Below are 13,656 nucleotides of genomic sequence, written 5' to 3'. Positions count from 1 at the left end.
TATCAGCATCTGCAAGGCCCCTCTACCCATGAGAGAGTCAACAGATCCTCCCCGTTTAGTGTCGCTTGTGTTGTTATGCATTTGATTATTAATTGAGATGCAAGAGGAAGTACAGCTGCATAGTATTGAGTGAAGGAGGGGAAAGGGAGGAGTCTCTACACAGTGGGTTCTAACACCACATCCACCTAGAATCATAATGGTTGGAAAAGCCCTCCAAGATCATCTGGTCCAACCACCCCCTACCACCACTGTCACCCACTAAACCACATCCCTAATCACCACGTCCAACCTTTCCTTAAACACCCCCAGGGACGGTGACTCCACCACCTCCCTGGGCAAGCCGTCCCAATGCCTGACTGCTCTTTCTGAGACGAAATGTCTCCTAATTTCCAACCCGAACCTCCCCTGGTGCAACTTGAGGCCATTCCCTCTAGTCCTATCACTAGTTATCTGTAAGAAGAGGCCGCCTCCCTGCTCCCCACAACTTCCTTTTGTGCTTAAGACCCAGCTTCTGACATCCAGCTCCACTGATGTGACGAGTCTGAAATTATGCTTGGCCCTCAGAGGCACACATAACACCGACTTAGTTACAAAGCAATTTCAAGTACTGAATGAATGCCAGCGTGTTCTGTTACGAAGTCAGATGAACGGGGACGCACATCACCTAATTTTAGGTATCTAAACTGAGGCATTTAAATTGTACTGACCATCAAGTTTTTATCTATGAGCAATGGAGACAGACAATTCCAGAGGAGGATTCCAGTTATTACAGCACCTGAGATAAGTTCCTATTTCTGTCTTTGATTTAAAGAGAAGCAAGTGTTCAGCCAACGCACCAGAGGCATCAATATTTCAGTGAACTATGTTCCTGGAAACAGATGCCTTAGCAGCACTGAAAGCTTTGCTGAAGTCAAGGTAAATGTCATCCACTGCTCTGCCCGGATGAAACCTGACCATCTTACCACAGAAAGCAACCACACTAGTAAATCCGTGCCAACTGCTCCCCATCCCTATCTTCTTCATCTGCCAAAAATGTCTTCTACAAGGAGTCATTCCATGTTTTTTCCTGGGGACTGAAGTGAAACTGGCTGGCATGGGTCGTCTGTTGGACCTTTTTTGATGACGGCGGAAAATGTGATCTGGTCATGAAGGCTCTCCCCTTCTCAACGTGACTTTTCAAATATGGTAGCAAGCAGCTTTGCAAGAACATCAGCCGCTTCTCTCACACTCTGGGCTTCAGCCTCTCATGGATTTGCACAGTCAAGATCCAACGAGCAAATGCCATACAAAGCCTCATGGCTTCCACTGTGTGTCAGTGTAGACAGAAGTGCTGAGAAGGTTCCAAATCTTCAGTGTCTCCTCCTCATGTAAATGATCTTGCTAGGCACTGATCATGAGCTAATACTCCAAGGGATACCCTGTGGGATGGTAGAAGCTGGGGGCTGACCTGGAGCCCACCCAGCTCGCCAAGCATCGAGGATGGCACGCCCGGTGGTGAAGAACACCAGAGGATGCATACAGGCTTCTTGGCTATGAGTTCTTGCAGGTGCTGGAACCAGCAGCTCCTGCTTGAGGTACATCAGGTGAGAGAGAGGAAGGCTGGGGTGTCCAACCAGCTGAGGATCTTCCAGTCCTTGTCTCCCAGAACATCAACCTTTTAATGAGCGTTTCCCTCCATCCTTACCTCCTGTTTTACCCTAGTTTGAGACTGGCAAGCAGCTATTTTCCACACTGTCCTGGTACCTGGCCTCAGCCTGAGGAACAAGCAGGTCCTGATGGATCTCCAAAGGGCTGGTTGGGAAGTCATGGCCCAGAGCACATGATCTATCACCCATATGGGAGATCTCCTCTATGCGTCCTTGAGCTGTTGTAGTGGAAGGCTTTGTGCAACAAGAAGGGTGCAAAGAATATGTAACAACTAAAAATACATTTTATATACGTATACCTATCACTGATCAGAGATGATCTAATACCTTTTACCAGGTAGGCGTCTCAAAAAATGGGTATGGAGTAGATGTGTGTGCACACACGTGTATATGGGGTTTTATGTGTAACACAGGATATTTAAGATATTGTAGAAACCCAGAATTACTTTGATTTCATGGTCAAGATAACACATCACCCACATTTAGCACAAGAGGGAAATAAGACTCGGAAGGATTTTTCTGAGATGTCCAAACAAACCCCAAGGTCCCCAAGGTAAGAGCCACACTGCATTTGTAGAGAGGAACCTTCATTGCACGGACACAACACGCTGTTGGCACTACGGCATCTTGCAGTGGGTGGTTAGTCCCGCTCACTGAGTCCCACATTCTGCCTTCTTCAGTGCGACAGGCGAGGTGGTGATGATCCATTCTCCTGCCATAACCATGCCAGGACATGCTCCACGTCATGCAAAGTCTTTTTTGGTAGGGTGGTGACAGTCATATCCCTCCCTGTTCTACGGAGAGGTGTCTGCTCCCTCCCTGTGGTGATCCCAGGGCCCACGTACCAGCTCTACGTGTGCCCGTTGGCCCAACACACCCGTTCTTGAGACTTGGGACTGAGTCTGTGACCTAGAACAGCCACCTGTGCCCCACCTCATAGGTACACAGGGGATCACGGGTGGCTCTGATGCCCCCTAGGGGTGCTGGAGCTCTGACATCCATGGGACTTGGGGTACTGTGAATTCCCTGTAGTCCTGTGGGATCTCTCACTAGAGGGGGAGAGGTGTCAGGGTTTCCCTGGGGGAGATCTGGGAGCCCTGGGGGTACCAGGCATCCTCACAGGTATGGGGATGTCCCCTGGAGATGTCAGGGTCCCCAGTCCCTCACAAGCACTGCAGAAGCGTGCAGAGGGACCTCGGAGATGTGGGGCACGCCAGCCAGTCCCTCACTCGTGTGGCAGGGGTACCAGGGAGCTCCCAGGGATGTTTTGGGCATTCCCAGCGGGCACTCACCACGGGGGCGGCGGGCTCGGATTTATCCTGGGAGCACGACGTGTGTACGCGGGGGCCGAGGGAAGCCTCTCTCTCTGCAGAGCTGTCAGGACTGGCCAGGCTGAGCAGCAGCAAGTTGGTGCAGGCAAAGGTTCTCTTCAGGCCGTAGCAGTTTTGGGGAGTGCTGTTCCTGGGGAACTCTGCGATGGGGGGACTGACACATGGGGCAGCGACCCCCATGACCATGGGAAGGAACCCCCCCGAGACCCTCCCAACCCCTCCATGACCCCCACCAGCCCCTATTGCCACCGATAACCCTTCATCACCCCCATTACCTCCCAAATCTCCCCCTTGACCCTCTATTTTCCCGGTGTCCCCAGCAGCTCCTGCTGACCCCGCAGCCCTGCTGGTGACCCTCTAGTTCCCGGTGTTCCTCCCCCGAGCCGCCCCATGATGACCTGCAGGGGTCCTGCCGCCCCTCGCCACCTTCCCTGACCCCAGTGCCCCCCCAGCCACTCCCCAGTCCCCGTCCCCACGCCCTCCCACCCTGAGCTGCCTTTTACCCAGGGGAGGAGATGGCCGCGTGCCTGGCGAGGGCCTGGGGGGCCACCGGGCCCAGCAGGGGACAGGGGACGGGGGGCTGTGCCTGGCTGCCCAGGGGGGGCTCCATGGCCTCCAGGAGCTCCTTCGACTGCAGGAGGGTTTTCACCCCTGCGTTGGCCATGGCTCTGCAGGTGCGAGGAGCAGCGTGCTCGTGCAGGTGCCGTCCCTACCGGGGGGGTTACGGGGGGTCTTGCAGCACCCCCGGGGGTTCCTGCCTACAGCCGTGACATCACAAGCATCGGCGGTTCCATAAGGTCACGGTGCTCCTGTCCCAGCCCCTCACCTTCGGTGCCTCCAGCTACGCTTTGAATTGCTGTTTTAGTCATTTCTATCCCCAAAGTAGCCACCAAAATACTTGTGGGTTTAGCACTAGAGTAGAGGGCAGTATTCCTCAGTGCAAAGTGCCACGGGTGTGAGGGGACAGTGACAGCAGGACGACTCTGAGTCAGGAGAGGATGAAGACAGAGATAAGTGCTAAAGGATAAAGAATTTTGAATAAAGAATTTAATAAGAATAAGGAATTTTGACTCAGCACTTCCAAACCTCACCTCCCTACTTCCCTTAAAACAAACTAACAGACAGACCTTTTGGGAGGGCTCACGAACCTCTGCTCTCCTCCCCAGCTGGATTCTTTGCTCGGGAAGAGGCCGTTTTGGGCAGACTAAATTCTCATCATGCCGATTCACAGGCTGGGATAGGGGAGGCCAGTGGGGCACTAGGAAACAGTGCCACTTCTGCTACCCTCTGCTGGCTGGGATGTGGAAATCCACGCAGGTGGAAGCTTAACTTCCACCTATTAGTCTCTATTACCTTTTAATAAGATAACCTATTATCTTTTAATAAGTCTCTATTAAAAGCAGTTGATAGCAAAGGGATTGCTAGGCTGTCTGGAAGAGGACAGTTGTCGTGTGCAGGTGTGCAGGAGCTTGCCAAGACACCCTGCCTTTGAGCAGACTATTACACAGTTCCCAGAAATCTACAGCACCTCTGCTGTTACTGCGAGGCCCACGTCGTCCTCCCGTCAGATCGCATCAGAAAAAAAAGGAGGTGGGGAGGAAATCACAAGGGCTTAGCAATAAAACTCACGGAAAGCAAAAGAAACTCCCACATGAGTAGCAACTGGAACAGCTTGGACTAAGGAGAAAGTTAACAACAGAAAAGATGAGGCAACGCAGGATAAAGACTTTTATAGAAGAGAAAAAGCAGCTGGCTGCAGTTCTCGCCTTGTTTGCTCAAAGAAGAAATCAGTTTTCAGCCATCAGTGGTGCCCAGCAGGTTCGTCTTTCAGGGGTGGAATAACTTCTCCCGTCTCTAAAATTCTGTCCCCCTAATGGGATGAGAGAGCATGGTGAGCATTTTCTCTTACAACCAATCTATTCCTTTACACAGTTCAGTCTTTCACTTCAGCTGTGACTGTCCCCGCTTCCAGACAAAAAAATCTTACTTCGGTTTACCCAGAACACTCTCATTCACTCAACATTTCCCAGGGCGCTGGCAAAACATCATAGCCACGTTATCCGAAATCTGTACTCGCTTCACCCCTTTCTTTTCATGCCACGGAAATACAGACAAGCATTTAAAGAGAACATTGTTTTTAAAATTTGCACCAGATTTATAGCACTGCATAACCACCTTCAACACAGCACCACCCTTAGTGAGTCTCCAAAGCAGTCTTCAAACTCAAGGCCTGTGGCACATGAACTGCGTAATCCCTCAAAAAAAAAAAAATCAATCCAATGCCTGACTTTTGTTTGTTAAAGCTTCAGGCACTGCCGTGGCCTGCTGAACTGACCTTACTCAAGTGGTTGGGCTGATGTCAGAGACCCACAGCTTGACCGTATGTTGCTGTGTAGTTGATAGGGGTGGAACTTTTAAAATTATTTTTTATTTTTAGATGAAGCAGAAATATCAGAGCCAAACTTATACGAGAATATTTGCCCACCAACTTGCTGCACTGATCACCGAGTAACAGCTCAGAGCAGTCCAAGAACCACTAAAGACCAAACAATCTGACAGACACTGGGCAAACCGAGAACCGAAGAGGAAAGCTTCAGGCTGCGGTGAGCCCTGCAGGGTCTGCGTGCTCCAGGCACAGACCCCATAAGGGGACGTTTGTGCTTCCTGCCCAGGATGGGCAGCGCTGCCAGCCACGTACTTGGAAGTCTGCAGTTACAAAAGGGAAATGCCAATGAAACAGGAGCTGTCTGCTCTAAGAACGAGACAAAAACTGTTCGAGAATACCGTAAACGTAGCGCAGTGCTGCTTCAGGACAAGCTGCCTCGTGTACATCCTTCTAGAAATTCTATGTGCAGTTACTGCACAAACCTGTGCTTCTCCTCACGCCTTCCTTTCTCTGCCTCTGTTTTACAGAGCTGGAAGGTAACACAAGTAGTCAACAGGCTTACCGGGAATATTGCTGGATTTGATGAAACGACACCATACGGCGTTCTCTGAAAGCGTGAAGGGGGAGAGAGAGAAAGGAGCATCACCCAGATGAAACATAAAAGATCTTCTAAAGAGAACACAACCCTTCTAAAACACAAACTCTACTGAGTACCAGGCTCATTAACCTGGGTTCTTTCCACTAGCTGATGAAATACTGGAAGCTGATAAAAGCTTCCCCCCGGTGCCCGCAGCCCCCGTCGCCCCTAACTCCCTCCTCCCACACACCTTCGCAGGCAGCGCAGGGTCACCCCCCCCCCTCCCGGCCCCGTGTCCCCAGAAGTCACAGCCGGCCCCCCCCCGCTCCCCGTCCCCCGGGCACCCTCCGGCCCCGGCACGCACCATGACATGGTACTTCACGTAGTAGTGGACGAGCCAGGCGGGGATCAGCACCTGCGCCACCAGGAAGCCGCCGGTCTGGTAGGTCCTGAACACCTGCGGGGCACGGAGCGGGTCAGGGCCGGGGCTCGGGGCTCGGGGCTCGGGGCCCGGGGCCGCCCCCCCTCACCCGCTGCCGCCAGAGGCCGCCGGGCTGCAGGAAGCGCTCCCAGAAGGCGGCCACGGGCCCCAGCTGCCGCCGCGGCAGGACGGGCTCCCGCTCGCTCAGCTCCTGGTCCCGCAGCCAGCGCCGCCGCAGGACGCGGAGCTGCTGCAGCCGCAGCTTCTCGTCCGCGCTGAAGCCGCCCATGGCGAGGCCCCGCTCCCGGCCCCGGCCCCGCTCCCGGCCCCGCTCCCGGCGGGCACCGTGTCCTTGGCGACGGCGCGCGGCGATGGCGTCCTCGGGCCGCGCGGTGCTGACGCCATCGGGCGGCGGCGGGGTCGGGCTGGTGGTGCCGTCCCCGCGGGCCGCCGCCGCCGAGGGCCTGGATAGCTCAGCGGGGAGAGCGTCAGACTTTTAATGTGAGGGTCCAGGGTTCGAGCCCCTGTTCAGGCGGCGGCGCTGCTCTTTCTTGGCGCTTCCTCTTTGCGCGGCTGCTTCGCTTCACGCCCGGACGCCGCTCCCCGGGCCATGGCGGAGCCGGAGCTGGGGCTCCGCTTCCAGCGGCGCTTCTTGGCGGCCCGGCAGCTGCGCGCCTTCCCCTGGCCGGTGAGGGCGCGGGGCCGGGGGGGGAGCGAGGGCCCGGCCCATCTCAGCTCAGGTTTCCTCTCCCTCTGCTGTAGGAGCTCGAGCAGAGGCTGAGGAGCGCCCCGGATTCCTCCCTGCTGGCCGACATCCTGCACCAGGTGAGGGCCGGGCCCCTTCGCTGGCGGTCGCCGCGATAACGCTGCGGTGCCGAGCTGGAAGGGCAACGCGCGGCTCTGCTGTGGGGGAACCAGGGGGTCGGGGCTGAGGTGCTTTATCAGCGGGTAAGTAAAACCTTACTACGTTTAGTTACGTAGAAATAAGTTTAGAACTTTGCGTTATTTAGCCAGCCTCATCTGTGAGAAAACGCCGACTTGTTTCTCAAAGCGAGGGCAAGAGGACCCTGGAGGATAGGTGAGGAGCTCATGCTGTGCGCGTGTCCCTGGCTGTGTACCCAGCCAAGCTCGGTGCGCAGGCCTAAGTTGAGACAGTAAGATAAGACAGAAGGAGATGGCCTGAGCAGGCACAGGAAGCGGGTCCAAACACAGCGAGGAAGACTACCGACGACCACCGGAGAGCCCCAGAAGACCCCAAGTGAAAACAAATGTGCATGTGTCAGAAACATTTATGTATTTTAATGAGTTACAGGAAATAGCACGAATGTATTAATTATGTATACATATATATGATATATATATTCATATATATCTATGAAATATACATATCACATATACATTGACATGTATATTTTGATTGTATATAACCCCCATAGCTTGAACAATTCGGCATGCACACTAGGTGGATTGATCCCCTGCACATCCATCTCCGCAATTAAGGAATGCCTGCTTTCTAAAACTCCAAATTGAGTCTTAGAGTTTCTTTGGCCAACTCTTACGGTAACACTTGTGCCAGCCTTCCTTCAGACCCAGCAGAACAGGTCGTTTCCTTTCCTTCCTATTACTTAGCTGCTCTTTATTAGCATTAAAATTAAAGCTCAGTGCACCTGGGCAGAGATGTCCCTAATGCCAGCAGCAAGCCTGCCAAGCTGATTTCACATCCCTGTGCCCTCGATGTTAAGAAAGAAGCAGGTGAGCCAAGACACCCTAGGAATCCCTTACCATGTTCTGTCTGCATGCTGACAGGAAATCACAAATGAGGCAGCAAAGCAAAAGGAATAGAAAAGAAAAAGGAGAAGAGCTAGTCGGACACTTTTCACTCAATTTTGCTATTTATTTTTTTGAAAAGTGAAAAATACATTTGTTGCCACAGATCCGAAACCTAACAGACCAGAAATCACCAAATTTCTTTTTCTGGCTCAGCATCAATTCTTCTAGCTTCAGACTCAAATCACTGTGCATTTTGCGTCCTTCCTAAGATCTTCACTTGGTAATGGGTTTCAACTGCAGTTGTTTTTTTTTTTTTTTTTTTTTTATCATTTTAGACCATTCTCCACCCTCTGTGTGTAAAGTATCCCCCTTCCATCAACTACAGAAGATGCTTTCTAACTGAACTCATCAAAAAGGTAACACTTATTTTCCGTGTTGCTTGTAACTCTTTGATTCATCTTGGGATGGGTCTTCTTGAAAATATACCATTGCGGGCCAAGCTGAATTATTCTTAATAATATAAAACAGCATTTAGTGTAAAATGTTACGGCCAATAGTGTATTAAAGTGGTATTTAACATGCGGGGGTTCTCTGTTCCATGACTAACAATTTGATAACTGAAGCTGTCCTTTTCTCTTTCACGCAGCACGAATCCACAACAGCTGAACCCCTGGATGAATTGTACGATACACTAGCAGATATTTTAAATGAAGAAGAATCTACTCACTGTTACAAAAACTACTTACTGGTAAAAACTAATAATACTGCTTTGTTATGAATCACTTCTAATCATGTAAACTAAGCAACAAGTGGCTTTAAATGTCACATCCAGAACCTAGAGTGCTTCTGACTTTTTTTTTTCTAGGCGGTAATATTGACTGTTAACTGCAAAACCAGTTGCCTCTGCTGATCCATCTTTCTCTTCCTGTGCGTGTCCTCCAGCCTACTGGAGAATCCGTTACTCTTTCTGAGAATGAGGCGATTATCTCTCAAGGAACCACAGGGCTCGTCACATGGGATGCCGCTCTTCATCTTGCTGAATGGGCAATGGAGAACTCCACAGTTTTCAGTAACAGGTAAAAACAGCATCACAGACAGAAAGATGGGGAAAGAAGCCAAGGTGTTTTCATTCATACCATAAGTGAGTTATATGCACAACTATAATTTTATAACGCACAATATTTACCCCCAAAATAACTGAAATATTTGAGTTGGGCTACCAGCTGTTGCTTTTTTCTGTTCTGCAAGTTAAACTTTAATTCATGAGATGACTTCATAGTTTAAGATGGGCTTCAAGATGAAAGCCATTACACCACATAGTCTGGCCTGCTCGGTATGTTTGCCGTTGAATTTTAGCTACCTTGCTGCCTAGCCAGTAACTTTAATTACTGCACTTCCCTCTTTGACGGGATTCATCCCATCTAACTTCAAGTGTTTGTAATGCAGACGTGCACAGCTAATCTCATCACCTTGACTTTGTTTATAATCAATGGAGATGAACAAGCACTTTTGGGGAAAGATTCAGCTAAGCTAATTTTAAGTATCTACCTCACAAGAAAGGAACTGTGCTCCAGAATCATTTGTCTCTCTCCACTGACTAAGAGAAGAACTGTAAAACCAGTTTAAATGGAGACAACCATGCTGCAAAAGTCAAGGAACACATGAAACATATCTTGCCCCAGTGATGGAAGTACTTTGTACCATATGGAAAAGCAGGAGAAGTACTTCAAGTGATGCATTTTTATGCTTATAACTGCATCTTGTTTACCATCTTTACGAGTTATTTTAAATAAAGATTATAGATGGCTTACTCAAAAAAATACTGAAATAATTTGTAGTTGATTTTACCATTAGATATAATTGGAATGTTTTGATGTCGTAACTCAGAGTCCTAATCAATACTTACTTTACTCCATTAACCTTCAGGACTGTCTTGGAATTAGGAAGTGGGATTGGCTTCACTGGACTGGCAATCTGCAAAACTTGCAACCCCAAGGCATATATATTTAGTGATTACCACCATTGTGTTCTCAAACAGCTGATGGAAAACATCCGTTTGAATGGCTTTGCCGTGGAGCCTGAAACTATTGATCTTATCCAAACAAAATCTGAAGGGCAGGAGGCAGAAGGGATGAACTACCAACAACCAAAACTAATTGTTGCAGAGCTTGACTGGGGCTCAGTTACAGAAAAACAACTGTTGGATCTGCAACCAGACGTCATCATTGCAGCAGGTACTTTTCACTTCTGATTATGCCCAACTGTATGGCATCGTGCAGGAATAAATAGGTAACAGAAACAAAGGTATTTGTTTGCAGGGCTCAGTCAACCCTACTTTGGTTATTGTGTCTGGAGAAACATCTCCCAGTTCATTTCACCACTTTGTCTTTTTAAGCTATTCAACAGTTGTTTACCCAATACTGAAGAGAAAATTATTTTTCTTTTCTGTATTTTTTAAATCCAGAAACAGGTGATAAATCTGCCACCCTTGAGACCCTCGTCAATTTTAACTGGAAGCATTATCCTTCTCATGAGGGATAATATTAAAAAAAACACACTACTTTTTTGGAACTTGCTTATATTCAAATCTTGAAGGAGTTTATAAAAATCTATTAATGGAAAATATAGCAATAATGAATTTTGGAGCTGTAACTACACGATTTTACTCCCCAGCTTAGGGGTTTTGCAAAGCAAAAATCACCTAAGAATTCAGGTAAAGAAATGGTAAAATGTAATTGTCATCTTGATTACAATTCTTTGTAAGGCATCACATGTGATACATTACATATGTGAGTTCTATAAAATGAAGTCACTGCATGTATGTTAACTTAAACCCAGACCTACTGTTGACAGAATGCACAGAACAGCCTGATTTAGACTCATGAAGGCGAGGCGATTCAAAACAGAGGGTGAATTACATATATCTACTATTTGCTGGTACTCCAGGACATGCTTCTGCTATGTTGCATCATGCGTTAACTGGTACACGTGTCTCAACGTTACTGTGTAGTAAACAGCCACCTACTAAATACCAGTTCTGAACACAACTGACAACTTTCAAACTCACAGCGTCAAGAAGTAAGGCTGATCTTTTGCAGCCCTTAATGGTCAGGTTTTCCACCTTTCATCAGTATTTCTACTTGAGGGAAATTACTCAGAATAAAAAGTGCTGCATTTGAAATCAACACTTTTCCACTCAGCCTCTGAAATACAGATTTCTAACAACATGGTTTTGTCCTGCTAAGGACAGTCGTAACAGTACCAATGCTCAACTTTTTTGCTGTGTCCCTGAACACAGACTTAACACAGGATCTGACAATCCATTACAAAAAGGAGCAATGATCTTTAGTGATTTTGGACCAATAATGGAGATGAGGGCAATTTGACGTAGCACATAAAATACTGTTTTCTAAAATCTCTTCTTGAAAACTTGTAATCCCTCGATAGAGGCATTCTTCCGTAAGTAAATACTTCATAGCTTTATTTCTGCTTCTTGCTCAACAATTCTTAATAAATATTGAACATTGCCCTTTTTTTGCAGATGTGGTATATGATCCAGAGATAACTTTAAGCCTTATCGGTATGCTACAAAAACTCTCAACTTTCAGAGCAGATGGAAAACCTCCTGAGGTCTATATTGCTTTCACAATTCGTAATCCAGACACGTATCATCTGTTCCAGGCTGAACTAGGTAGGTACCCTTTTCATCAACTGTATCAATAATTTTGGCTTCTTTCCCAATTACTTATCTGTAGTAGAGATGAATTTTTTTTTCCTTGCAAAGGGTACTGACCAATAACAGGATTCTTGTGTCCAAGAGCAGTCTGTCCAAGAGCAATAACCCTTCCAAATGGATTTGATCAGGAAATTAGGCTTTAGCTTCTTGCTACATCCTATCACAACTCTCAGTTGTTAGGAGTGTCAACTTGCAAGTTTGGTGGCAATAGGAAAAATTGTAAAGGTTAAGCTTGAAGGAGGAAAAACATCTGTGCTGCACTGTCACTGTGATAATGTTTCAGATGCAGCCTAAAACTCTTTTATCTTAACTGTTCTTTGAGGGTTAAAAAAGCTAGAACTTTAAATAAAAGGGGAAAGGATGTTTTTTTCTTCATATGCTTCAGAAGTCCATCTTTTGCAGCCTACTAGCTGTACAGCTGGCCTACAGCCATTGGCTAATTAACGAAATGCTGAATGCACAGCACAAGCATACCTGTTAACTTTAAAAAATACATGCTCAAGCATTTGCCTGTAGCTTGCTTTACCAGCACGCTAAGATCGCCTTGCAGAACTTCACATGCAACTTTTGCTCTTCATTTTACTAAGCATAAATATGATTCCCGATGTTTCTCTTTGCAGATAAAGTGGGGATTGGATGGCAGATTATTCCAGCCCACAGCAACAGTATTTTTCTCTATGATACTCAGTCAAACATAACTATTCTGCAACTATTTATATAGATTTGGTAGATACAACACAAGTAGTTTTCAGACCAGCAAGTGCTATCTCATCCTTGCAACAAGACTACCTTGAATTCCAGAAACATACAAGAGAGACACGCACCGAGGATACACTTCTATGCGCAGATTGCTGTCAAAGTGAGCTACATTTCTTTCTGCAGTTGCCAGCATGCATGCAAGAAAGGAGATGCCTCTTAGAAGTATCTGTGTATCTCAAGCTGTAGAAATAAAAAAAAGCCCTAATCATAATGCACTTTGATTCTGTAGATCGGAGCTCAACAATTTGTTCAAACACATTTTGATTTGTAAATAGCACAGACATGTCTGTGTTACACAGAGCCATGATCTGTGATCACAGGATGAGTATCTCATACTGACAAGGGAGCAGAACAACGTCTTACAGTAATAAATGTTTTTTAATACTAAAGCCAGTTGTAACTAGTTTTTTTTATGCATTTGCATGCTTGCTATGTGGGTCATCTTAAAACAGTGTGAGTGATACCTACAGGAATTGCAGATAGTGTCAGGGGCCTATGTGATGCTGCAGGAAGAGGTAATCGATTCTACTATAGATCAGGTGCATCTTTACTCTGCAGTGATGACAAAAGTCAGTACTTGATTTACATTTCTCTCTCATAGGGCCTATCACTTTTATAGTTAGTTATGAAGAAGTCAACCCCTCAGGTTGGTTAGAAGACAGAAAAAGAATCACTGTCTGTAGTGGTACACTGCAAGCATGAAGAATTTAGCTTACCTTCCTTGAAACTTCTCATAATCCATTACGCATTTTGCCACTGGACAGTATTAGTCCTGAAGCAGAATCAAATGTGTTGCTTTCTCTTGACTTCCATTTCTATATGTTGTTTTAAAGGCTGCTTAAAGAAAAGGAAAAAATGCTTTCACCTCCTCCTTCCATAGTGACAGAAAGTAAAATAGATGACAGGAACTTGAAGAATCATCTTATTCTTCAAGCTGAAAGAGACCACGACCGTTAGTATTAAGTTGGACATACAGAAGTAACCCCGGCTATACTTTTTTGTTTTAGCTACCTCTCCCTGAGGAGGAGGA

At 47.3% G+C, this 13,656-nt stretch overlaps 2 protein-coding genes and 1 non-coding gene across 3 annotated transcripts; 2 read left to right on the top strand and 1 right to left on the bottom strand.

The window, feature by feature from the left end:
- Nucleotides 1-4,692: 4,692 nt before the first annotated feature.
- Nucleotides 4,693-6,755, bottom strand: NDUFB6 (NADH:ubiquinone oxidoreductase subunit B6). Its single transcript, XM_040574298.1, has 4 exons — nt 6,471-6,755; nt 6,305-6,397; nt 5,926-5,970; nt 4,693-4,847 (listed from the first exon to the last, which is right to left on the bottom strand). The coding sequence occupies exons 1-4, from the start codon at nt 6,648-6,650 to the stop codon at nt 4,779-4,781; spliced, it is 387 nt and encodes a 128-aa protein (XP_040430232.1). The 5' UTR covers nt 6,651-6,755; the 3' UTR covers nt 4,693-4,778.
- Nucleotides 6,756-6,773: 18 nt separating this feature from the next.
- Nucleotides 6,774-12,837, top strand: EEF2KMT (eukaryotic elongation factor 2 lysine methyltransferase). Its single transcript, XM_040574296.1, has 8 exons — nt 6,774-7,049; nt 7,124-7,186; nt 8,467-8,547; nt 8,778-8,879; nt 9,074-9,207; nt 10,058-10,365; nt 11,673-11,822; nt 12,488-12,837. The coding sequence occupies exons 1-8, from the start codon at nt 6,972-6,974 to the stop codon at nt 12,586-12,588; spliced, it is 1,017 nt and encodes a 338-aa protein (XP_040430230.1). The 5' UTR covers nt 6,774-6,971; the 3' UTR covers nt 12,589-12,837.
- Nucleotides 6,824-6,896, top strand: TRNAK-UUU. Its single transcript has one exon. It is a non-coding gene; the product is annotated as a tRNA-Lys (tRNA).
- Nucleotides 12,838-13,656: the final 819 nt, after the last annotated feature.

This window comes from Cygnus olor, chromosome 15, assembly GCF_009769625.2.
Source record: "Cygnus olor isolate bCygOlo1 chromosome 15, bCygOlo1.pri.v2, whole genome shotgun sequence".
NCBI classification, from domain to species: Eukaryota; Metazoa; Chordata; class Aves; order Anseriformes; family Anatidae; genus Cygnus; species Cygnus olor.
The sequence above is the reverse complement of the archived record's forward strand: the minus strand, read 5'-3'. Positions and strand labels throughout refer to the sequence as shown.

What these genes read in the sequence shown, in the direction of transcription:
- NDUFB6 (XM_040574298.1), bottom strand. Translation starts at nt 6,650, where the DNA reads ATGGGCGGCTTCAGCGCGGACGAGAAGCTGCGGCTGCAGCAGCTCCGC. An exon ending in ACGTGAAGTACCATGTCATG is followed by an intron (nt 5,971 to 6,304) that starts GTGCGTGCCGGG and finishes TCACGCTTTCAG; the next exon opens with AGAACGCCGTATGGTGTCGT. An exon ending in CAAATCCAGCAATATTCCCG is followed by an intron (nt 4,848 to 5,925) that starts GTAAGCCTGTTG and finishes TCATCCCATTAG; the next exon opens with GGGGACAGAATTTTAGAGAC.
- EEF2KMT (XM_040574296.1), top strand. Translation starts at nt 6,972, where the DNA reads ATGGCGGAGCCGGAGCTGGGGCTCCGCTTCCAGCGGCGCTTCTTGGCG. An exon ending in GTTACAAAAACTACTTACTG is followed by an intron (nt 8,880 to 9,073) that starts GTAAAAACTAAT and finishes CGTGTCCTCCAG; the next exon opens with CCTACTGGAGAATCCGTTAC. An exon ending in TCTGTTCCAGGCTGAACTAG is followed by an intron (nt 11,823 to 12,487) that starts GTAGGTACCCTT and finishes TTCTCTTTGCAG; the next exon opens with ATAAAGTGGGGATTGGATGG.